Consider the following 25,556-nt stretch of genomic DNA (forward strand, 5'->3'; position numbering starts at 1 on the left):
GGTGCTGCAGACAGACCTGATTTCGGAGCCCTGGAACCCAGGCTCAGCCTCTGGTTTTTGGATCCCAGAGCCAAATCAATACAACCAGGCAGTTTATTCCTGGGTGGAGGGTGAGGGGCAGCAGGCATGCCAGCCGGCCAAGAGACACACGGAGCCCACAGCCAGCAGGCCTGACCATCCAGCTCCACTGCTGAGACTGTCCTCTAGGGCCATGATAGCATCCAGATTTCAGCCTGTCAAATGGGCTAAAAACAATTTTCTAGCTGTTAGATCACACCTCAAGGCATGTACGAGCTCCAAGGAGGCAGAGTTCTCTTTCATTTGAAGGGAGAAGGGAATAAGGCTCAGGCTTGAGAAGTGAAAGATTTGCATTTTAGGTACATAATCTCAGGAATCTCACAGACTATTTTGAAGTGCTGGCTTTGGCTGGGTGCAATGGTGCACACCTGTAACCCCAGCTATTTGGGACATTTACTCAGGAGACTGAGGTGGGAGGACTGATTGAGCCCAGAGGTTGAGGCTGCAGTGAGTACAGTGGGGCCATACAGTGGAGTACAGCCCCACTGTACTCCAGCCTGAGTGACAGGGTGAGACCTTGTCTCAAAAAAAAAAAAAAAGGTGCTGACTTTGATGTCAGACAGACCTGAATGTGAATCTCAGCTCAGCTTTTTCATTTCTCTGAGCCTGTTTCCTTAACTTTCAAAGTGGGCTAACAATAGCACCCACCCCCAGAATTTGTAAGGGGTAAATGAGATCCTGTAAATAAAAGCCTGAAATTAACCTTGGGTCTAGTAGTGAGTCTCCTGGGCTACAGTCTTTGGGTTCCAAACTCTGGTGGGGGGTGGTGTGCAGAGATAGCTCCCCATATAAGCAATCAAGATTAGCCATCATCATGAACAATAATATCCCATGCTCCTGAGGGAGGAAGGCCAGATCATAAATGTATTGATCTCTCAATATTTAAGCCACTTTGAGGAGATTAAACTGGTCACAACTCAGAAAATCACTGAGAAATCACCAAGTGTCAAATTCCATTAGGAATATGTGACTCATGGGGTGAGAGGATGGGTTGATCCCCCTCCCTGCTGCCAGGCTACCACCTCTTCTCTGTGACTGACAAGGAAGGATCACTGATGACCAGGTCTGCCAAGCTTTTGGAGGCAACTTACGTAGTGCTGTCACTTGTCTAGCTGGGCTCAGGAATATTGCTAAAATGCTTGGGAAACAAGGCTGGCAAGGGGAGAGGGATCAGCCTTAAAGGTCCAGAGAAACTTCAGACCTGGTGTGGAGACTCCAAATCTTTAGAGGCAGTTTCAAGGCTGGGTGATGGGAGAGAGAAAGGACTGGGGGCTTCACCCTTCTGGAGTCTAACTTCTCCCCTCCAGGATCTCTCTGCACCCCACCCTCCCACCCCCAGCAAGAGTTTAGAACCTAAAGACTGGGAGTAAGAAGTAGGAGACTCATTTCTTGATTCATGGGGGGTTGGGGAGCCCAGGTGGAAGATGGGGGGATGAGAGCAGGGGTAAGTGACAGCAGGATGCCACGGCTAAAGAAGGAAGTATAAATATAAAGCGGCCAGTGTAGGACTGGACAGAGGCCATATGAAACACACGGTACATTCCGGCCCCAGCATAACAAACTGTACCAGCCTTTTTGAGAGCTGTGAGCACTAAAAAGGGGAGGGACGAGCAGAGGTTCCTTCGAGGTTGGCCCTGCCTCCTCCTCCCCCACTTCTCCCACAGCTCGGGGCACCGCAGGGAAAGTCCTGATGTTTCTTTTGCAACCACAGGAAACCTACCATCCCTGCTCACACTCTGTACCCAGTGTTCCTCCCAGCAGCTCCAGACTGGGAGGGAGCAATGAGTGTGTATGCGTGGAGAATGTGGGGTGCAGACAGCCACAGCAGCCAACATCCGGAAAGGCAGCAAGCATCACTTGGATACTGACTGGAAGTCACAGCCTGTAAAGGCTGCAAGGGAGGTACAGATGACGGTGAGGAAGTGCCTTGTGCAAGGTCACACAGGCAGTTGTTCCCCAGGGTGGGACCAGAGTGCATCCAGAACTAGGCAGTGCTGGGCAGCTCTCTTGGGTGTAGCATGTAGGAGTGGCAGGCTAGGGAACAGGCAGTGCCCAGGGACTGAGGGTGGGGAGCCCAGATCCAAGGCTGCCTCTATGCTCTGGTTGTCATTGGGAAAGCAGGCCTGGCTTGGGCACTGCCCCTCCAAGCCTCCCAATCCTATCCCCGCTACCTTAAATATTAGAGATAATGCATGTGAAGTGCCTAGCATGGAGGTTGTTTTGTGGTGATGTCGACCAGAATGAGTCATGTCCACCCCTCCCCTCTCCTCCTCCTCCACACACACACAGCTCAAGGCCTAGAACCTCCTGGGATCTTTCTCCCATAACACCACCTTCTTTCTTCTGAGTCCCTATAGCTATTACACACATTTGGTACTTACCACCTGCTGCTTTGGGTTATTATTTAACCTTACATCCAGTTCGTTTGTCTCTTCAATTGCCCAAGGGGAGGATATAATTTCAACATACCCAATATTTATTGAACATGAACTCCCATGTTGAGCCTGGCCTGTGGGGGATGAGTTGGAATGGCGGCGGGGGGCGGGGGCAGTGGAGGAGAGGGCTCAGAGAAGAAGCAGACTTTGTTTCTGCCTCAAGGACTTTCTAATCTGGTTAGAAGAACAGGATTAGTAAACAGATCGCTAGACTATGAGACAGGCCACACACTGTGCTGTGAGAAAGGTACAAACTGAGTGTGCTGGGCGTTCAGAGGAGACAGGAATCAGATTTGGCTGGCACTGTTTCAATGAAGCTTTATAAACTGGAGCAAGAGAGATGGATAGACAGGAGGACAGGCATCCTGGCATGTGAAATGGCACAGCAAACTGTGGAGGTGGGAAGGAGGGAGAACAAAGGACTTCAGGAGTATCTTAACCTCATAGTGACATTCTTTAGCAGGATCCAACACAGAGCCTTCCACATGGTAGACGTATTCACTATATAAATGCTTTGTTCCCTCCTCTTCGTTTGGAGAGGGTGGGAACTTTTTCTCTCTCTCTTTTTTTTTTTTTTTTAAATAGAGTCTTGCCTTCGCCTACAGTGCAATGGCACGACTTCCACTCACTGCAACCTCCACCTCTTGGGTTCCAGCAATTCTCCTGCCTCAGCCTCCTGAGTAGCTGGGATTACAGGCGCCCTCCACCATGCCCGGCTAATTTTTGTATTTTTAGTAGAGACAGGGTTTCACCATGTTGGCCAGGCTGGGCTCGAACTCCTGACCTCAGGTGATCCATCCGCCTTGGCCTCCCAAAGTGCTGGGATTACAGACATGAGCCACCGCAACCGGCCAGGGTAGGATTTTTAGGACCAGTATTTAGTGATGTCTTTCCGCAGAAGGATGGGTAAGGAGAAAATGTGGCTCTGAATAAACCGGGAGGTCGCGGGGAGCGGGGGACCGGGAGGGGCGGGGGTTGGTTGGGGCCAAACAAAGTGAAGGGTCAGATTCAAGGGGCAGTTTGGGGTTGTCTTCCTTGTCTTTGCCGTTCTTCCACCCTACCGTCCACACCCACCCGACAGTGTCTGGGCTCTCCCGACTCCCGGCATCCTGCCAGGGATTTCCCAAACCGTCCAAAAGGGCTGGGCTTGGTTTGCCAGCCCCGGGAATCCCTGGAGTCTCCGTGTTCCTGGCTTCTGTGAGGGATCAGACAAGTGGGGCGAGGAAAGGGGAGGCTCCTCTGGGGATCGCTTGAATTGGCCCCCTCGACACAGGCTTCCGTTGTCACGTGACTGCATCCCAGGTCTCGCAAGTCTGGGGTTGGCGTGCTCCAGCTATCCTCCTCCCGCCTCTGGGACTGAGTGCTGGAGAGGCACCGGCGGCAGCTTGGGTGGCTCCTTCTCCTCGTAGAGCTTCCCACACCTGCCCCCTCCCCTAGCTGTGCTAATCCAGGCACCACCCAAGCCTGGGGTACCCAACCAGGGGCAGATGGGGGATGGCTAGGTCTGGGTGCTGCAAAGCCGGTGAGTGGGCAGGGTTGAGGGGCCCACGCGCTCTCCCGAGGTTGTTCGCCAGCCCCTGCCCCAGCGCGCACTTGCAGGGCTGCGGCGGCCGGGAGGCTGCGCGCCGAGCGCAAGTCGCGAGCACAAACAGGGCGAGGAGGCTGGTGTGAGCGCCTGGGCCCGCTGCCAGCGCGCCGGGGCTGGAACACAATGTCCCGAGCGGGCGGGCGGGCGAGCGCGAGCGAGAACAGCCTGACTCAGCAGCTGGGTAAGTGGGTGTGCTCGCTCACCAGATCAACCGCTCTTGCAGCCTGCGGTCAACGACGACCAGGCACTCCGCGGCTCCCTGGAACGGGAGGGGCGAGCGCACGGCCGGCTCCTTTGCTCGCGCCCGAGCCTGCCGCGCGGGACCTCCACGTGGCCGGTTTGCGCCTCCCTCTGCCTTCCCGCCCCGCTATTAAAGCGTCTCCCAGCCCCCAGCCTGAGCGCAGCCCGCTCTGCCTACCTGGGAGGAGCACTCTCCTCACCCCACCAGACAGGTGTGGCCAGGCACACAGCTGCTGTGTACATGTCCTGTTTTCCCCAAACCTCACCCCTCTGGGACGCCTCTGAAAGTCTTAGCATGGGGGATTAACTCTTAGTTGCAGAGGTAGGAGATTGTTCTGAAGTAGTGGTGGAGAAGGGAGCCCAGGAAGAGGGTCCTAGGAGAAAAGTGGGAATTAGGGGAAGAGGATCTCCTCTATCTCTGTCCTCACCTGACCCAGAGTTCAGAGTCTCTTCCTGCCTTCTCCCCTCAAAACCACTAGGCCCCTGAAGTTTCCTCCTCCAAGGGAGGGAGACACAGGTGGTGTGGTGTTTTGAAGCCTGAGACCCTGCTTTTCCGCAGCCTCCAATCCTGCCACCTAGCCACTAAGCTCCTTCATTCCTCTCTATGCATGGGAAATGGGGTCCCATTTGGGGTCCCCACTGGGGACTTATGCTGTCTCTACGCTGTCTCCTGGGGTCTTATAGGGCCATTGTGAGGATGACAGTAGCCCAGAGCAGGGCTCTTCTTGAGGGTGAGGACCTGTCCCACATCCCAGCTTCCTGGGGTGCCTGCATGGTGCCCGGAGGGATGCTTTGTGCCTGGAGAGTGCCAGGGTGGGCGGGGAAGAGTGATTCCGGGAAAGGCCCTGGCAGGCAGCACAGGCCTGGGCTCCAGGGCCTTTGAGGGTGGGACTAGGGGAGGGACCTCAGGCTGCTGAAGTGCCTCACCTGGGCCTCAGGCCCCGAGGCCCATCTGATGGCGTCTCTGGCACCCTCTGTGGCCAAAGATGAGGAGATGGGCCATGGGCCCCCTTCCCATACATGCATCACACTTCCCACACAGGCTCTCACCCAGCCAATGCACACTACAGCTCCGGTCGCGAGGCACCTAAACTGCCATCTACTCCCACCTTCTTCCTGATGCTTGAAATCTGTCCATTATCCCAGGTCAGTGATTGCTCGAGGCTGTGACAGGGACACTCTGAGACAGTAGCCTACTGCCCTTCTGGACTTCCCTATCTCCAAGTCCAGTCATCTACAGGACACCTGCCTTTACATGGCCTAGAAATGACTGAACTTATCGTCATGGCCCTCACACCAGCTCCTCCCCATGCCCACCATGACCCTCCCAGTCCTGAAACTCACTGCAAAGGTGGATTAATTTTTAACTATGTTCTCTCCTTCACCATCCTATGTCTGATCTCTTATCAAATTCTGCAGATTCTTCCCTTTGTTGCTTTTATTTCAAAAGGTATTGTTTGTTCATTACTTTTCTCCTTCACCCTTTCCCCTCCAGCCCATAGATTCCACCTTTGGCCCAAATTCTCACAGCAGCTGCCACACTGTCCTTTCTTTTTCCTTCCTCCTACACACCCTGCTGGAGTAATCTTTCTCAAACACCATTTATTGTGTATGTTATCAACGTCAGACTTCTCAACCAAGCACACTGAGTGCACTAGCTAATCTAGTGTAGTTGCTGTGATGGGACCTGAATTCATTCATGGCATGTCTAGGCCACAGGGACTAGTGCAGTGCCTCCTGCATAGCAGGAGGGCAGCAAATGTTCCTCAAGTGACCCATCCATTTGCTGGTGTTCCCTTTCCATCCTTCTGATGCTCTCTCCTGCGGTAGTCTCCCCAGTCCCACCAAGCCTATTGGCTTCCCGATGTTCACTGGGGCCCTTTTGAGTGCCACTATTTTTCATTTCCCCAAATCTTCGGCGGGGGTGGGGGGGGGCGTTGGTGGTGCTGGCGGTGGCTAGTGGGGAAGGGAGAGACTGACATCCAAGTTAATGTCAGGGAGTTTGTGGCAAATATCAACTGCAAAACCTTAGGTGCAATGAGGGCAACTGCCTGCTTGGAGTCTGTGCTCCAGTAAGAGACAAAACCACAGAGGATGGCAGAAGGTGGAAAGGAGAGTGGCACAACTAGTGGCTTCCCTCTGAGCCTGTGAGCTGACTTTTTTTTTTTTTGAGATAGAGCTTCACTCTGTTGCCCAGGCTGGAGTACAGAGGTGCAATCTCAGCTCACGACAACCTCTGCCTCCTGGGTTCAAGTCATTCTGCCTCAGCCTCCCGAGTAGCTGGAACTACAGGCGAGTGCCACTATGCCTGGCTAATCTTTTGTATTTTTAGTAGAGACAGGGTTTCACTATATTGGCCAGATGGTCTCGAACTCCTGACCTCAGGTGATTCACTTGCCTTGGCCTCCCAAAGTGCTGGAATTACAGGCGTGAGCCACCACCCCTGGCCTAATCTTTTCTGTATTTTATTGCTTAGTTATGCCCTGCCGTATTTTAAACCCCTTCTCCAGCAGTCTGTAAGCTCCTTAATGGCAGGGACAGTGCCAGACATCAGAAATCTACTTATTTTTAGAAGCAGGCCTGAAATACTTTGGAGGCCATATAAAACTTGGGTCTGGATCCTGGTTCCAACATTTAGCTGTTTGGCCCTGGTTAAGTACCTTGAAACCTCTCTGAGCTAGTTTCTTCGTCTGCAAAAGGCACTAGTAACACTTGTCTTGTAGACTGAGGGGCAAAAAATTGCAGCGAATACAAAACACCAGGAAAGTGCCTGTTGCACTCAGTAGTTTATTATATTCCTTCCCTGCATGGTTAGAGCCTTTCCTGAATTGGGAGAAAGGTGTTCCTTAACTACTGCCCATACTGAGACACTTTAAACTTCAAAAGGGACACTGTTAATAATTACGTCGGTTCTTGGGTTCCTGGGATGCGGGGTCACCCTACCCTAGTTCACAACTGGCAGGGTTTGGATGGCACACAATATCCCAGTGCCTAAGCACGGCGCCAAGCGTAACGCTTAATAAGGGCCTGTTGAATCGACGAGCTAACAGAAGCTGTCCCTCACTCCGATTTTTGGACATCATTGAGTGAAACAAATTGAAAAGCCCTCCCACGCCGCGCCCCCACCCCCACCCCATCCCAGAGCCACCCGCAGCCTCAATTCCCTGAGGTCTGCCCTTCGCTAGCCCACCGCCCCGCCCCCGGTTGCCTTGACATCGGTGACGTCAATGGGGGCGTGGCATCTATCCATCCTCTCCCAGCGCCCTGGGCCCCTACGCATCTGAACCTTGGGGGTAGGATGATGTTGGTGGCGCTTGACCCTACTCGCCCCCCGCCGGGCCAGCATCTAACTACGCCCGCCTGGTCGCCTTTCTCGGGCGCTCAGTTGTCTCGAGTGTGGGCACCCCACCCTCACCAGGGTGAACTATAGGGGGTTTCATAGAGTGCCGGATCCCAGTGAGCCCTCCACCCCTCCACCAGCTGAGGGCCACAGATCCTGAGAACCCGGGCCCAGCGCTCGCCCCTTCTCGGGCAGCCCTCTTGCTGCACGTCCAGTGGGGCGGGCGGGAAGAATGGGACCCCCAGCCGGGGAGGCGCGCAGGCGCCGCCGAGCGCGGGAGAGAAGGAGTTAAACTAGGTGCCGGCGCCGGGCGCGGCGGGAGTGGGGGAGGGGAGCGAAGAGAAAGTGAGAGCGGGGGCGGAGCGGGGACGGGAGCGAAAGAACATCCTGTGCCCGTCGCCGGATGCGCGCGGGGGGAGGAGGTAGTCCGGGGAGGGAGAGCAAGACGGGGGGAGACCCGGGGCGGGGAAAGGCGCGGCCTCCTTCCCCCACAACCTCCTCCTCTGGAGGCGCTGGCCCCCTGAGTCCCCGCGCCTTCGCCGAGGCTACGCAGAGGCCCGGGAATTTGGTTCCTGGGCTGGAGTAGGCGCTAGCTGGGAGGAGATGATCTCGGAGAGTATGGAATCCACGTCAGGGCAGGGGCGGCCCCCAGCCTTTCATCTCTTGGCTTTCTGCAAGGGAAGCTCGCACGTGTTGAGCGTCCCCTGTGCTCCGAGAGTACACACATTCTCTCAGTCAGTCCTGACAGCGGCACTTCAGGCAGTAGACAGGAATTCATAGACTCGCTTTTTAGAGGAGGAAACAGACTCAGATTATGGAATTTGTCCAAACCTCACACTGCTGGGATTTGAATGCAGGCCTGTCGAACTGCAAAGGGCTTTTCATTGGAGTTTAGGGTAGGGTAATTTCCCCTTAGCTTCTATGCACAAAAGTGCTGGGCCGCTGCAGCGTCAACCTCTGGAATGGCGATGTCTTTTCGTAGAGGACCCCCAATAGCATCTGGCTGGAGCTTCTGTCATTAACTAGGCTCAAACACCCATTGCCAGGATACTGGTAAAGAGAATGAGGAAGTGGCCTTAGGGTTCTACAGGTAGTTGGATGATTCTTAGGAACACAGTTTAGGGGAATGTGTTGTAGGGCCCCTGCTCCTCATTTAGATATTTGTGGGGGCTTCAAAGAGGACTCCAGAGTCACTCAAGGCAGTGACAGGCAGTTACATGGATTACAGGAGTTGAGATTGATTTACTTTTTTTTTTTTTTTTGAGACGGAGTTTCGCTCTTACCCAGGCTGGGGTGCAATGGCACAATCTTGGCTCACTGCAGCCTCTGCCTCCTGGGCTCAGGCAATTCTCCTGCCTCAGCCTCCTGAGCAGCTGGGATTACAGGCACGCACCACCATGCCCAGCTAATTTTTTGTATTTTTAGTAGAGACGGGGTTTCACCATGTTGACCAGGATGGTCTCTATCTTTTGACCTCGTGATCCACCTGCCTCGGCCTCCCAAAGTGCTGGGATTACAGGCTTGAGCCACCGCGCCCGGCCCAATTAATTCACTTTTAAGAAGACCAGGGAGTCCTGGTGTGGTGGCTCAGGCCTGTAATCCCAGCACTTTGGGAGGCCCAGGCAGGCAAATCACCTGAGGGCAGGAAGAGTTTGAGGGCAAATCGCCTGACGGCAGCCAGGCCAAAATGATGAAACCCTATCTCCCGGCCCGGCGCGGTGGCTCACGCCTATAATCCCAGCACTTTGGGAGGCCAAGAAGGGTGGATCACAAGGTCAAGAGATCGAGACCATCCTGGTCAACAAGGTGAAACCCCGTCTCTACTAAAAATACAAAAATTAGCTGGGCATGGTGGTGCGCACCTGTAGTCCCAGCTACTTGGGAGGCTGAGGCAGGAGAATTGCTTGAACCCAGAAGGCGGAGGTTGTGGTGAGCCGAGATCGCACCATTGCACTCCAGTCTGGGTAACAACAGCGAAAATCCATCTCATTAAAAAAAAAGGAAAGAAAAGAAACCCTATCTCTACTAAAAAAATACAAAAATTAGCCAGGTGTGGTTTTGTGCATTGCTGTAGTTCCAGCTACTCGGGAGAATTGCTTGAACCTGGGAGGAGGAGGCTGCAGTGAGCCATGATCATGCCACTGCACTCCAGCCTGGGTGACAGAGCAAGACTCTGTCTCAAAAAAAAAAAAAGAAAAAAAAAATAGGCCATTGCAGTGGCTCCTGCCTGTAATCGCCGCACTTTGGGAGGCCGAGGTATGAAAGATGGGAGGATCACTTGAGCCCAAGAGTTCGAGACCAGTTTGGACAACATGCATGGCAAAACCCTGTCTCTACAAGAAAATACAAAAAATCAGCTGGGTGTGGTGTCACACGCCTGTGGTCCCAGCCACTTGGGAGGCTGAGGTGAGAGGGTGAGGTTGAGCCTGGGAGATCGAGGTTATAGTGAGCCATGATAGTGCCACGGCACTGCAGTTGGGGAGATAGAGTGAGACCCTGTCTTAAAAAGAAAAAAAGCAAAAAAACAAAACGAAAAATCATGACCGGTGTGAGAGGTAAGAGGGTAAGTGGAAGGAAGGGCTGACTCATGTGCTTTTCAGTCTGGGATGCATTTAGGGCTACCATCTGTGTTCTCACTGCCTACCCACACCCCACATGTTGTCCAGGTGAAACCTGGTAAGATAATTAGGATTATAGTCAACATTTTTTGAGCTCTGTGTGCTGGGCACTTTTCCAAGTGCTTTACTTAATCCTCACAAACAATCCCATGAAGTAAGTCTGTTTCCATTTTACAGGAGGGGAAAATGAGGCACAAGGAGATGACAAAGCTAAGTCCGTGACTGAAATGGTTTTTTGTCCCCGCCCCGTCCCCAGATGGAGTCTTGCTTTATTGCCCAGACTGGAGTGCAGTGATTCTATCTCGATTCACTGCAAACTCTGACTCCGGGGTTCAAGCAATTCTGCCCCAGCCTCCTAAGTAACTGGGATTACAGGCGCACACCACCAGGCCCGGCTAATTTCTGTATCTTTTATGAGAGATGGGGTTTTTCCACGTTGGCTGGCTGGCCACTCCTGATCTCGTGATCTGCCCGCCTAGGTCTCCCAAAGTGTTCGGATTACAGGCGTGAGCCACACTGCACCAGGCCCTGAACTGATTTTGAACCCTGGCTAGAACCCATACTTATTTACTAAACGCAACTGTGCTTAACACGAGGAGAACATCAGCCTTGAAGGTAAAAAGCTGGCATAGCCTGGTGCAGTGGCTCACGCCTGTAACCCCAGCACTTTGGGAGGCCAAGGTGGGCAGATCACAAGGTCAGGAGTTTGAGACCAGCATGACCAACATGGAGAAACCCCATCTATCCTAAAAATACAAAAAATTAGCCGGGTGTGGTGGCGCATGCCTGTAATCCCTGCTACTCAGGAGGCTGAGGCAGGAGAATCGCTTGAACCTGGGAGGCGGAGGTTGAGGTGAGCCGACGTTGTGCCATTGCACTCCAGCCTGGGCAACAAGAGGGAAATTCCATCTCAAAAAAAAAAGCTGGCATAGATGTCAAAGAGGTCTGTGCTTGGGCAGCCCACGTCCCTTTCCTCGGTAAGGGCAGGTAAGTAACTCATAGCTGGCTTTATTTTGGCGCTCAGACTTCTCTTTAACCAGTGGTTCCAGATTTCTGGATTTGACAGAAAAAGCAAGAAAAAAAAAAATGAAAGCCAGTTTCCCATAGAGTTGCAGCTTTTAATTTACACTCCCTAAGATCGTGCAGAGCCAAGCATGGTGGCGCACGCCTGTAGTCCCAGCACTTTGGGAGGTGGAGGCCAGCAGATTACCTCAGGTCAGGAGTTTGACACCAGCCTGGCCAACATGGAGAAACCCTGTCTCTACCAAAAATACAAAAAATTAGCCAGGTGTGGTGGTGCATGCCTGTAGTTCCAGCTACTTGGGAGGCTGAGGCAAGAGGATTGCTTGAGTGTGGAAGCAGAGGTTGCAGTGAGCCAAGATCGCTCCACTGTGCTCCAACCTGGGTGACAGAGTGAGACCCCCTTCTCAAATAAAGAAAAAAAAAGGAAAACAATTATTCCCAAGAAAATATGGTCAACGGACTTTAAACCAACAAATAGACATTCCTTTGTCTTTTTTGTTGTTGTACTGTGGACTAGTGAAAATGTGACTCTGGGAATGACTTGCCTCGAATCTCTGAATCATTTGAGGGCAGAACCAGAAGAAATGTACTTTAGGTGCGGCAAGAGGGAGTTAGGATGCAGCCAAGAAAGAAAATTTTTTGGCGGGTTTTTTTTTTTTTTTTTTTGAGACAAAGTTTCATCCTTGTTGCCCAGGCCGGAGTGCAATGGCGCCATCTCAGCTCACTGTAACCTCCGCCTCCCAGGTTCAAGTGATTCTCCTGTCTCAGCCTCCTGAGTAGTTGGGATTACAGGCATGCACCACCATACCCAGCTAATTTTGTATTTTTAGTAGAGACGGGGTTTCTCCATGTTGGTCAGGCTGGTCTGGAACTCTGACCTCAGGTGATCTGCCCACCTTGGCCTCCCAAAGTGTTGGGATTACAGGCGTGAACCACCGTGCCCAGCCTCTTTTTTTTTTTTTTTTTTTTTTAGACGGAGTCTCGCTCTATCGCCAGGCTGGAGTGCAGCGGTGCAATCTCACCTCACTGCAACCTCTGCCTCCCAGGCTCAAGCAATTTTCCTGCCTCAGCTTCCCCGAGTAGTTGGGATTACAGGCATGCGCCACCATGCCCAAATAATTTTTGTATTTTCAGTAGAGGCAGGGTTTCACCATGTTGACCAGGATGGTCTCAATCTTTTGACCTCGTGATCCGCCTGCCTTGACCTCCCAGAGTGCTGTGATTATAGGCATGAGCCACCGCAACTGGCCTGGAGGTCTTTAAAGAACAGGTGAGCATCATATGTGCTTAGGAAGCAAGGGCTGCAGAATCAGCTCCATGGGATGGAGGGGCCGGTAACTCTGGGTCCCACCCTGGAGAAGGGCAGAGCAAGACCTTGTTTTGAAGGATTTATTCTCAGATCCACCAAAGTAGCCTTGGAACCTATATGACAGTTCCCATCAGGCAGTCGTTTTCTGCCCGGAATTCAGTGGAGATGCGATGGGATTGCATGGCAATAGGGAGGCTTCCATGGGCTTCTACTCACCCCTCACTGCAGGGAGTCTGTGTAGTCACCCACCTTGGGGCTGAGTGCCGGCAATGACCCTTGAGGAGGGCTGAGGATGGAAGAGAGCAGGGGAAGAGAATGGTCACCCAGGAGTGTTGCTTGTTTACTGCCTGCTGCCTAGGGTGTAATGGGCCACGGTTCTGAGTGGGCAGGCCTGGCTGGCCGCAGCATCATTGAAAATGCTGTTTTCCTGTTTCCCTACCTCCCTCCATCCTGGGTGCAGCCCAGGATCCAGAGCCTTCTGTTCCATTTCTCCCAAAAAGGGCTCAGGACCATGTAGGTGAACACCTGTTCTGGTGCAGCGTGCTAAGCATTGGCTATGCGCCTGGCCCTAGTTTGGAGCTTGCCACTTGCCTGTTCTGTATCAGAAAGTGGGTTCAGAGGGTGTGGGGAGACCCTGCTGGGGAAGAGGGAAGGGTCTAGTCTCACCTGCTCCATCTTAGTGGTGGGCATCAAGGCCTCTACAGGTGGGCTCACATCTGGGATGGTGGCATCTTCTGACTCCAGAGGACTTCCCAAGCCTCATCTCACCTATGGGGAGGCTGAGAGGTAGTGCTTCCAGATTTAGTTGAAAGGCACAGACTTACCCACATTTTAATCCTGGAGTTTCAGAATGGTAAATTTGAATCCCTTTAGGTTACAAATACAGAAACAGACTAAGGAAAAGGTGATCCCTCTCTCCGCCAAGATCATTCTGGTTAGATGGGTCCGGAGCCCCAGTTACTAACTCTGTCATTGTTCTGCCCCCAAGTTCTTAAAGAATGACAGAACACGACTTAAACCACCTGCTAAGTACACAGTTCTGTGTTGGATGCTGAAGATGCAAAGATAGCTGCCCTCAAGAGCTTTATGTCAAACAGGAAAATACCAGGGGCAACACACAGATGCTGGAAAAGGGTGGATTTGCCGCAGAGTCTGTGCATGTTTCTAAGATGCTCCCCTCCTTTTCATCCTCTGATGCAGGGAGGGAACCCTACCTGAAGAAACACCCCAAGGCCCAGGGGTAGATTTAGGGTGCAGAGATCACAGATGGGAGGGCCAGGGAAGTAAAGGAACAGGGCTGTCAATGGGCTCACCCCAAACACCTGTCCCAGAAATGCCCTAAGGCCCCTGCCCAGAAATGGACCTCTGCTTCCCTCTAGTGGGGGAAAGGCAACCTCTGGCGCTGCCTACTGGGGCCCCACCAACCTTGTTCGCTTAAGAACAGGGGATGTAAAGGACCTTCTGCCCTCTCCCTTTTTTTTTTTTTTTTTTTTTTTTTTTTGAGACGGAGTCTTGCTCTGTTGCCTGTGTTGGAGTACAGTGGCGCATTGGCTCACTGCAACCTCTACCTCCCAGGCTCAAGCAATTCTCCTGCCTCAGCCTCCCAAGTAGCTGGAATTATATGTGTGCACCACCACGCCTGGCTAATTTTTTTGTGTTTTAGTACAGATTGGGTTTCACCATGTTTGCCAGGCTGGTCTTGAACTCCTGAACTCAACTGATCTGCCCGCCTCAGCCTCCCAAAGTGCAAGGATGACAAGTCTGGGGCCACTGCACCTGACCTCATCTCTTTTCAAGCGCCCCTGGCTGCCCCATTTCCTGACCACTGCTCTCCATCCCATCATCTCCCCAGTTTCCTTTGTTGCCTGGGTTCCGATTCTCGTACCCTGGTTCCCGACCCTGCCAGAGTTCTGGTTCCGGAAGGCTCCCCACAGGTGCCTTGGGCCTAGCTCTTACCCAGGCCGAGGGCGACACTGAAGACATGGGCAAGAGCATCCCCCAATACCTGGGACAGCTGGACATCTGTAAGAGTGTAGTAAGCCTGGCCACAGGCGCCGGGGCAATCTACCTGCTCTACAAGGCCATCAAGGCCGGCATAAAATGCAAGCCACCCCTCTGTAGCAACTCGCCCATCTGCATCGCCCGTGAGTGTCCAGTCCCTGGGGAGAGGGCTCTGCCCCAGGAGGCACCTGCTCCCAAGGCCTCTGCTGTGGGAGGGCCCAAAGGTGATGCCTCCAAGTTCTGCTTTCCTTCGTCTTTCTCTTCTCCATCTTCCTCTAGCCCACCCTGCAGCGCCATAGGCAAGGCCCTGCTAGAGATGCTGGCTCAGGGTCCCTGGATCTCACTCAAGTGGATCCTCAGACTCATCTGGTAGATCTCCAACTACTACTTCACTCTGGCTCCCAGGATTCCACTTCTGGGAAACTTCAGCAGCTCCTCCCATCCCTTTTTTTGCCCGAAGAGCTTGAGGCTTTAAGGAAAGGGAAAATTGGCGGACTTACTATACGACCAGAGCTTCCACTAGTTCATGTGGTACTTTTGTGTAGAGTAGGAAAATGAGCCCCTTCTGCAAGATTCTTTATTGCCATCTGCTGGAATATCGCTGCCATATACTGGTGATGATGAAATACTACTTGTTACCACCATATGCCAGACAATTGCTAGAGTAAATGAACAAATCTATGCTGTTATGTTACAGACAATACAACATAAGATAGGGTGTCCTTGTGCAGTAAACATTCATTCAGCTGTACCTGGTGGTCCTGCCTATGGTGAGAAAGCTTCTCTGAAAAGGCAAGGCAGCTTTGTCCCCAGGCCCCTGTCCCCTACTTCCCAACCCCATTCTTTTCATCACTTCTGAGTCCACAGCCTGAACTGGGCTGGGGTGGCTGTCTAGGCCTGGCAGTCGAGCGAGAGCGGCACGGGCGGGACTCGGGTGAGCTCCGGAGGCTCCTCAACTCTTTGGAGTGCAAACAGGATGAGTACGCCAAGAGCATGATCCTGCACAGTATCACTCGCTGTGTATACTTGTTGGAGGCTGAGGTGAGGGAAGTCCCCCCTAGCCAGCCTGGCCCCTGGGGGTTACGGCCGATCCCTGCCCCGGGACTGGCCAGACTGTATCCTGGGACCTGTCTCTTTTGGGCTGATAGCGGGAGGGGAGTGCTGAGGGATCATGGTGACGTGGGGGGCAGTGGGCCCAGAACACCCGCTTCTCCTGCCTCTTCCATCTCTCCCCACATACTCCAGGCCTCTGCTTGTACGACGGATGACATCGTGTTGGTGGGTTACATGCTGGATGACAGGGACAACAGTGTCAAAACTCAAGCTCTGAATACACTTAAAGCTTTCTCTGGCATCAGAAAATTCAGGCTCAAAATCCAGGTGAGCCCGGGGCGAGTGGTGGGGCAGGAAGGAGGTCTATAATCCTTAAGTCCTTTAATTGGCGTAGGATAAATGTTCCAGAAGTTTGTTTGGGTGTGAATTTCTAACCCAGAAATAAGTGGGAAAACGGTGGTCACATTTCCAGCAGGGTCATGAAGGCCTTTGAATTTTAGGATGAAACTGAACTGAGGCATTAGTGGTATCTCTGAGCCCCAAATAACAGGACCCCCCCTCAACTACCCCCAAGCTCCCTGCCACTGCCAAGTTCTTTCTGACAGCAACCAATTCCCGACAATGGCTGGGTGTTCAACAGTTCAATTCAGTTCAGACACTAACTATCCACAGTCAGGCCAGACCTCACAGGTTAAGGGCTGAGTCCCCCAAAGCTTCCCCCCAACTTCAGGTACCCGTCACAGGTCTGACTTCTGATTGGCCTGCTATGAATTTGGGGGTTCCCACAACTCCTTTTTTAGATTTAGTAATTTGTTAGAATGGCTCACAGGAAAGGACTTTACTTACCATTACTGTTTTTTTTTTTTTTTAAATAAAGGACATAGGAACAGCCAAATGGAGGCGATGCAGAGGGCAGGGTGTTGGGGAGGACGCGTGGAGCTTCCAGGCCTGTTCCTGGACCAAACTGAGGGCTGAGCTGCTATTTCTTGTGGCCCAATAACGAGATGCAGATGAACTGGGGAGGAAGAGGTGTTTATTTCTGTAACCATTTACAGGGAGAAGGCTTGGAAATTATCGCCAGACCAACTCCAAATTACAAAGTTTTCTAGAGCTTGTATACCTTCTAAGCTATATGTCTATGTGTAAGTGTGCCTTCATCCAAAGACAGAGTGATTAACTTCTTTTAATCTGTAACTAAGGTCTGAGTCCTGAAGACCTTCCTCTGGCGCCTCAGTACATTTACTTGATCTTAATGGGTCCAGGTGCTGGGGTGATTACCCTTATTTTGTCTCCTGCTAAATCACAGGAGGTTTGGGGAGTTCCTTCAGACCCCAATAAACTTGTTTGTGGAGGCCTGGGGGAGCCTCTTCAGACCCCCAATAAAACTTGTTTAATCCTAAATGGGTCCTGTTAAGAATTCCTTCATTATTTTGTCATGCTTTAAGGCCCGGGAAAGACCAAGGCAAAACTCTTGGTGAGCTTCTGTTACACTCCAGCCTTTGTATGAGGTCACTGGCTTTCAATATTTAACTTAACCACGCTGTCAGTACTAAAGCAGTTGTTAGGGAGGTCTGCCACAGGCCCACTTGAGGAGGGCCCTGCTGTTCCCAGCACCTCCACACGTTCAACAACCAGGAAACTCTTCGAACTCCATTAGAGGTTTTTATTACATAGTCTTGAGGAATTAAGTCATGTGCAGCTGCTCACCCCTCCCCAGAAGTTGGGGGTGAAGCTGAAAATCCCAGTCTTCTAATCATGCCTTGGTCTTTCTGGTAACCGGCAGCTATCCAAGGGCCCTGCCTGGAGTCACCCCTCATTAGCATAAGCTCTGTTGTGACCAAAAAGGACTGGTTTGCAATAACAAAGGACGCGGCTGTCACTCAGGAAATTCCAAAGGTTTCAGGAGCTCGGTTCCTGGAACTAAGGACAAAGATCAGATGTATTTTTTGTACTCCATCCCCTGTGCCTGTGTTGATCAGACACACCAATGTCAGGGCCACGGATTCCTTCTCCACTACTCCATAGAGAAAATGTAAAACACTACATGTCACTTCCCCATTTCCCTGTTATCATGCCCCCAGACTTACTGTATCCACACCCATCCTCCCTGCTTTCCTGCTGGTGCCATGAAAAAATGGCTTTCTCCCGGTCTGTGGCCAGTAATAGTCTCAATCCTGCCTCCCACCCCTTCCTTGGGGGCCTCTCTGATTGCTTATGCCCTCCACCCCTGGCGGCCTCCCACACTCCCCGTCAGCACGCAGTAGGCTCCAACCCCTCCCATCTTACATAGCAAAACCAGAAAAGCCTCTCCTTTGACGTCTACATCTCTTCCTGGCAAATAGTCTGTCTCTCCCAAATTAAAAAAAAAAAAAATGTAAAACTTGCAAATATTGTATATGTGTAAGATAGAAAGAATAACAATAAAACAGAACATGGCCAGGCCAAGACATAGAGCACAGCCCTCCCACATCTCAGCTGCCTCCCCCACCAGAGGCAGTCATTGGCCTGCACTTTGTTTAGAGTTCTGAATCTTCTTTGTAGGATTATCATATGTGTATGTATCCCTGCATAGTCTAGCAGGGCGTGGCAGATAATAAAGAGTTGAAATATAGTCTGGTATGTTTTTAAGCCTCATGTACGTGGAAATAGATGGTTTCTTTTCTGTGGTTGGCCTTTTCTCTCTGCTGTGTTGAGAGGTTCTTCCTTATTGGGCAGCTCTCCTTTTTTTTTTTTTCTTTTTTTTAGACAGAGTCTTGCTCTGCCACCCAGGCTGGAATGCAGTGGTGCGATTTTGGCTTACTGCAGCCTTGATCTCCCAGGCTCAAGTGATCCTCCCACCTCAGCCTCCCTAGTAGCTGGGACTATGGGTGTGCACCACCATGCCTGTCTAGTTTTTGTATTATTTTATAGAGATGGAATCTCGCTATGTTTCCCAGGCTGGTTTTGAACTCCTGGGCTCCAGGGATCCTCCCACCTGGCTCTTTTTCACCGTTCTCTGATGGTCTCTTTTGTGAATACCCTGCCACTTGCCCATTGCGAGGCATTTGCGTTGTTACCAGGTGCTTGTCACACCCACATTGTGCTGTGAACATTCCTATGTTCGTCTCCCTTGTGCACCTGAGAGAGGATTCTAGGGGGTGTACACAGGAGTAGAATGACTTGGTCAAAGTGTATACCCAACTTTTCCAGGAGGATAGTATCCATTAACACCCCACCAGCCCTGCACAAGTGTTCTATTGTGTCCTAACCTCACTAGTGTTTGATAATTTCTAATTTTAACGTTTTTTTTTTTTTAGGCAGAGTCTTGCTCTGATGCCCAGGCTGGAGTGCAGTGGCACGATCTTGGCTCACTACAACCTCCACCTCCCAGCTTAATTCTTGTGCCTCAGCTTCCAGAGTAGCTGGAATCACAGGCGTGCACCAGCACACCTGGCTAATCTTTTTATATTTTCAGTAGAGACAGGGTTTCACCATGTTGGCCAGGCTGGCCTCGAACTCCTGAGCTCAAGCGATCTACCTGCCTCAGCATCCCAAAGTGCTGGGATTGTGGGTGTGACCCACCTTGCTTGGTCAGGCTGGCATTCTCAAGCATATCATAATCACCTGATGACTTGTTAAAAGCAAAGATTTTGGCTGGACGTGGTGGCTCACACCTGTAATCCCAGCACTTTGGGAGGCTGAGGCAGATGGATGGCCTGAGGTCAGGAGTTCGATACCAGCCTAGCCAGCATAGTGAAACCCCATCTCTGCTAAAAATACAAAAGTTAGCCGGGCATGGTGTAATCCCAGCTACTTCGGAAGCTGAAGCAGGAGAATCACTTGAACCCGGGAGGCGGAGGTTGCAGTGAGCCAAGATTGCACCATTGCACTCCAGCCTGGACAACAGAATGAGACTCCATCTCAAAAAAAAAAAAAAAAAAGGCAAAGATTTTGGGACCCCATGCCTGGAGAATTCAGTTCAATAGGAGAATGTTGTTTTTCACAAATCCCCCAGGAAATTCTGATGCAGGCGGCCTGAGCCCTACTCTTTCTTTTCCCCAATGTCTGTATCTTGAGGACCTGACCCCTGGTCTCTTTCCAGGTGAAAGTAGTTACTCCCTGATCTCAATTTCCATCTAGTTGTGCTCTTCTGGATCTCAGTACCCTGTGGGCTCCCCTGCCTTCCCCATAGCCAGCTGCAACTAGGCATATCCACTTAGATACTCTCCAAGTCCTCTAATTCAACACATCCAAAATGAGCTCACCCTATTCCCTAAGTCAGGCCACTCTCTCCAGAGGGCTCTTAGGCCATCAGGCCCTTTGGGTCTGCCTTGAGGTTCTCAGTATTAAGTGCAAGATTGGTGATGGGCTGCACCTCCTTGCCCTAACCCCAACCACGTACACTGCCTGCTTCATGCTCTCACATACTCCCATGCATCTGCTGTTCCCTCGTTCTGAAACCCTGCCCCGGACTTGCTGACTCCAACCTGTCCTGCAGGTCTCCACGGCTCATGAGGGGTGGGGGCAGGGAAGGGCAGGGTACCGATGGGAATGCTCACTTCCACTCCAGGACTCTTGCTTCCTTCTTACATGGCCCATAAAGGTGAAGCTCACGAGGTTGCCTGTCTTTGATAATACCTGTGGGTCCAAGCATTTTGTATCTTAGAACCTAAGATCCCTTTATTCACTCAATCAATGTAATATTGAACACTGTGCCAACATGCTGTTCTATGTACAGGAGAGAAAGCAGTAAACAGAACAGGGAAGATCCCTGTGCTTGACGAATTTGTAGTTTAACAGGGCAAGGCAAACAATACACAATAAGCAAAATATATAGTGTGTTTCATGTGGTAAGTGCCATGCAGAAGAATAAAAGGGTAGGGGTGGATAAAGGAGGTTGGGTGCGGGTGATGCAGGTTTCAAGAAGAAAATCTTTTGGGACATTGGGCTTGGTGAAGAGTCCATGACACCAAAAGCATGACCTATAAAAGGAAAATCAATGCATTAGACTTTATTAAAATTAAAAACATTTACTCCATGAAAGATCCTTTTAAGAGGATGAAAAAACAAGCTGCAGACCGGGAGAATATGTTTGAAAACCACGTATCTGATAAAGGACTCAGCTAGATTATATCAAGTGCTTTCAAAACTGAGTATTAGGCCAGGAGTGGTGGCTCACGCCTGTAATCCTAGCACTGTGGGAGGCCAAGGCTGGAGGATCACAAGGTCAGGAGTTCAAGACCAGCCTGGCCAGCCTGGTGAAAGCCCATCTCTACTAAAAATACAAAAATTAGCCAGGCGTGTTGGTGGGCGCCTATAATCCCAGCTCCTCAGGGGACTGAGACAGAAGAACTGCTTGAACCTGGGAGGCGGAGTTTGCAGTGAGCTGAGATTGCGCCACTGCACTCCAGCCTGGGTGACAGAGTGAGACTCTGTCTAAAAACAAAAACAACTCTGAAGGTGAAAACAAGCAGTCCAATTAGGAAATGGCAAAAGACATGAACAGATATTGCACTGAATAGGATATATGGATGGCAAATAATCACATGAGATGATGTTTAATATCACTAGCCATTAGGGAAATGCAATGAAGACCGTGCTGAGATATTACTATGTACCTATTAGAAGATCTAAAATCAAAATTAGTGACAATACCAAATGCTGGCAAAGATGTAGAGAAACTGGATCTTTCATATATTGCTGGTGGGAATATAAAATGGCACAGCAGCCACTCTAGAAAATAGTCTGGTAGTTTCTTTCAGAACTAAACATACGTTTGCCAACAGCAGTTGAACTCCTGGGCATTTATCCTAGAGAAATGAAAACTTACATCTGCCCAAAAACCGGTATACAATTGATAGCAGTCTTATGTAGAATAGCCCCAAACTGGAGATAACCAAAAATGTCTGTCAATAGGTGAATGGTTAAACGAACTGGTACAGCCATTACCATGGAATGCTACCTAGTAATAAAGAGAAACATAATATTGATATGCATAACAACTTGGATGGCTCTCAAGGGCATTGTGCTGAGTGAAAAAAGCTGTTCTCACAAGATCACCCAAAAGGTGGTTTCATTTATGTAACATCTTCAAACTTGAAAGGTCGTATATAGAGATGGAAAACACAAGTGGTTGCCAGGGCTTTGGGCTGGGAGAGCAGGTGGAGTGACTCTAAAGAGGTCTCTTGAGATAGATCTTTGCGGCAATGGGACAGTTCTGGTGGGATAATCTGTTGGTTGCAGTCATGGTTACACAAATATGTGCATGTGGTGAAATGACATAGGACTATACACACATATTATACCGATTTCCTAGTTTTTATATTGTACTATAATTATGCAAGATGTGACCATTGAGGGGAACTGGGTGAAGAGCACATGGGACCTCCCCGTACTATTTTTGCAACTTCCTGTAAATTTATAATCATTTCAAAATAAAGGCCAGGCACGGTGGCGTACACCTGTAATCCCAGCTACTCAGGAGGCTGAGGCAGGAGAATCGCTTGAACCCAGGAGGCAGAGGTTGCAGTGAACCAAGATCGCACCACTGCACTCCAGCCTGGGCAACAGAGAGCAACTATCTCAAAAGAAAGTGAAATAAAATAAATGAAAATCTAAAAAATATGTGTGTTACACATGACAATGCTATAGAGAAAAATAAAAATAGCAGTGGGGGTGGTAAGGGAGGCTGGGATGGGGGTGGTTAGGGAAGGGCTTACTGAAAAGGTAACATTTTAATAAAGTCTTAAAGGAGGTAAGAGAGTGAGTTGTGAGTCTCTGGGGTTAGAGTGTGCTAAGCAAAGAGGACAGCCTATGCAAACACACACTAAGACAGGTGTGTGCCTGGCATGTTCATGGACTACCTGTGAGGCCATTGTGTTGGGAACCTTGGCCGTGAAGGAGAGAAGACGAGTCAAAGAAGTAGTAGGGAGAGAGGGGCAGAACATATCAGATGGTGTGCCACTGTAAGGACTTTAGCTTTTAGCTTTTTTTTTTTTTTTTGAGACAGAGTCTTGCTCTGTCGCCCAGGCTGGAGTGCTTTGGTGCAATCTCTGCTCACTGCAGCCTCCACCTCCTGGTTCAAACAATTATCCTGCCTCAGTCTTCCGAGTAGCTAAGATTACAGGTGTGCACCACCACATGCAGCTAATTTTTGTATTTTTAGTAGAGATGGGTTTCACCCTATTGGCCAGGATGGTCTCAAACTCCTAACCTTGTGATCTGCCTGCCTCAGCCTCCCAAAGTACTAGCCGGGACTTTAGCTTTTTACATTGAATGAAATAGGGGCTCTTGAGCAGAGGAATGACTTGTCTAACATGTCAGCTGTTCTGAAAGTAGATGCCGGGGGACGAGAATGGAAGCAGGGAAACAGGAGCCTGTTGCAGAAATCCCGATGAGATGACAGTGGCTTGGAAGAGGGTGGCACAAGAGGGGGTGATGAGAAGTGGCTTGATTTTCTATGGATTTTGAAGGTAGTGCCTACAGGATTTTCTGATGGATTGGAAAAGGGATGTGAGAGAAAAGGAGTCGATGCCAGCAATTTTTGGCCTGAGCAACTGGAAGGAAGGTGTAACCCGTAGTTGAGACAAGGAAAGCTATAGAAGGAGTAGGTTTGGGGATGGGGGAGCATGTTAACTCTGAGAGCTCTATTAGACATTCGGGGAGAAAAGTGGAACTGGCAGCTGCATATGTGAATCTGGAGTTCAGGGGAGGGGCGGCATAGCTGGACCTAGAGACAAAGGGGAGAGTCACCAGCATGTGGATCGTATTTAACCCCATGAGTCTGGGTGATACCAGTAAGGGAGTGAAGCAGGTAGAGAAGAGGAGGTTGGGCAGAAGAGCTAGGAAAGAAGTCTGTGGAAAAGAAGCCAGATAATTTCAGGGCAGTGGGAGTGGCCAACAGGGTTGAATAACGTTGAGAGTTAGGGAGAACTATCTACTGGGTTTGGCCCAGTGGACATCCATGCGGATGGTGAAGAGTGAAGTCAGATACTGGAATAGTGGTGATCACCTGCACAAGTAGGCTCTTCTCTTCTCCCCCACCCCAGGAACATGCCATCAAGGTACTCGAACTGATCTCCACCATCTGGGACACGGAACTGCACGTTGCGGGTCTCAGACTCCTCAACAACCTTCCGCTGCCTGACTATGTGCATCCACAGCTGAGACGGGTGATGCCTGCCTTGATGGAGATCCTGCAGTCAGACTACATCCTGGCACAGGTGCCTGAGGACCATGGCCAGGGCCTTGCCTTGCTGACCAGCCCCAGCACAGCATTCAGAGGGAGGAGGAGCAGAGGTTTATGTCTTCCTTGCACAGGCCCGGACTCACCTGCCGTCTCATGCTTTACTCTTTCCTTTTTTCAGGTGCAAGCCATACGTCTCCTGAGCTACCTGGCACAGAAGAATGACCTTCTCTATGACATTCTCAACTGCCAGGTGAGAAAGAAATTGAAGAGGGGCTGATGAATGCCAACTCAGGTATTGTGGGGAGGGAAGAATCATGGCATCTCCAGACAGGTTTACCCCTGATGAATTATTTTATGTCTCTTCCTGCCTCTGCACTAAATGCATTGAAACCCATCCCTCTTCTGTTCCCCCGAGTAGAAGGGGACTCCATATGTTGGAAGGGGGATTCCCTTTTGAGGAGTTTTCTGAACTCTGAGAGTTCGGAACACAGGAGACAAACAAAAGTTAATGTAGGTATTTTAATATTGGGGGAAAATGACTATGGCAAAGAGCATTATTAGGGATAGACAAGATTAGACTGTGATAATCAGTGGTTCAGTTCACCAGAACAGTAGGGCAACTCTAAACTTGTATGCACCTAATAACATAGTCTCAAAATATATATGACAAAATTGAAAGGAGAAATTAACAAATTAACCACTACAATTAACAAACATACCACTGCAGTGGGAGATCTGGAATATTTTAACCACTCTTGCAGCAACTGATAGATAAGAAAACTAAAACTAGTGAGGATATACTCTTAATGAATAACACAAATAAGCTTGAGCCATTAGACATAGCCAGAACAGTATTAAATGCACAGTCCTGTCAAGCACACACACAATATTTGTGAAAATAGGTCACACACTAAGCCTTGAAGTTTGTCTCAACAAATTTTCCAGAATGAATATTACCATATCACTCATGTTTTATGATCACAAGGCTATTAAGTTAGAGGACAGTAATAAAAGAAAAACTAAAAAAATTACTATATACTTAAGTCTGAAATTTAGATATATTGGGGAGTTTAGGCAGTAAGAGGATACAAGAACAAGAATTTTAGAACCATTCTCTAAAATTTTTTAGAATGAACCATTCTCTCTCTATTCTCATCACAGGTTCACTCCAACTTTCTAAGCCTGTTCCAGCCCACACAACCAGGGAGTCTTCTGTACGAGGTACTGGTGTTTGCTGAACGGCTGAGTGAGGGCCGGAATGCACCCCACTACTGTGCCGTGAAATGGCATTACAACGAACAGTCCCTGCATGAATCCCTCTTTGGGGAAGAGTCGCGACTGGCAGACCAACTGCTTGCCCTGCTCATCCACCCTGAGGAAGATGTTCAGATCCAGACCTGCAAGGTCATTGTCAGCCTGCAGTATCCCCAGGACTTGAGAGCCCGGTCCTCCACCTGCCGGTCCAGTGGTTCCTACTTTAAAGACATGGAATAAAATTAAGGAGAGCCAACAAATGAGTATGAGAGAGAAACTTGAAGTTTCTTGAAGCTTGGATGTTTGTCAGTGGCCTTCCAGGGCTGGGTAGAGCTTTCATTCAGCATAATCTCTGCTCCAGCATGTGGCACAGCACAGGCTTATCTCCCAAAACACATCCCTACTTCTATGTCTGGGGGACTGGCTCCCCTCTTCTCTTGCTGCTTTTCT

General features: G+C 50.3%; 1 protein-coding gene across 2 annotated transcripts; it reads left to right on the forward strand.

Moving 5' to 3' along the window:
- The first annotated feature begins 3,845 nt into the window (after positions 1–3,845).
- ARMC12 (armadillo repeat containing 12) lies at positions 3,846–25,556 on the forward strand. 2 transcript variants are annotated; one of them, XM_054253922.2, is made up of 7 exons: positions 3,846–4,282; positions 14,300–14,856; positions 15,528–15,673; positions 15,878–16,012; positions 23,713–23,886; positions 24,031–24,102; positions 25,014–25,556. In XM_054253922.2, the coding sequence occupies exons 2-7, from the start codon at positions 14,613–14,615 to the stop codon at positions 25,344–25,346; spliced, it is 1,104 nt and encodes a 367-aa protein (XP_054109897.1). In that variant the 5' UTR covers positions 3,846–4,282; positions 14,300–14,612; the 3' UTR covers positions 25,347–25,556. The 2 variants fall into 2 exon arrangements, with proteins under 2 accessions (XP_054109897.1, XP_035151335.1); XM_035295444.3 differs by lacking the exon at positions 3,846–4,282 and having other exon boundaries at positions 7,620–14,775.

Source organism: Callithrix jacchus, chromosome 4 (assembly GCF_049354715.1).
Source record: "Callithrix jacchus isolate 240 chromosome 4, calJac240_pri, whole genome shotgun sequence".
Classification (NCBI taxonomy): domain Eukaryota; kingdom Metazoa; phylum Chordata; class Mammalia; order Primates; family Cebidae; genus Callithrix; species Callithrix jacchus.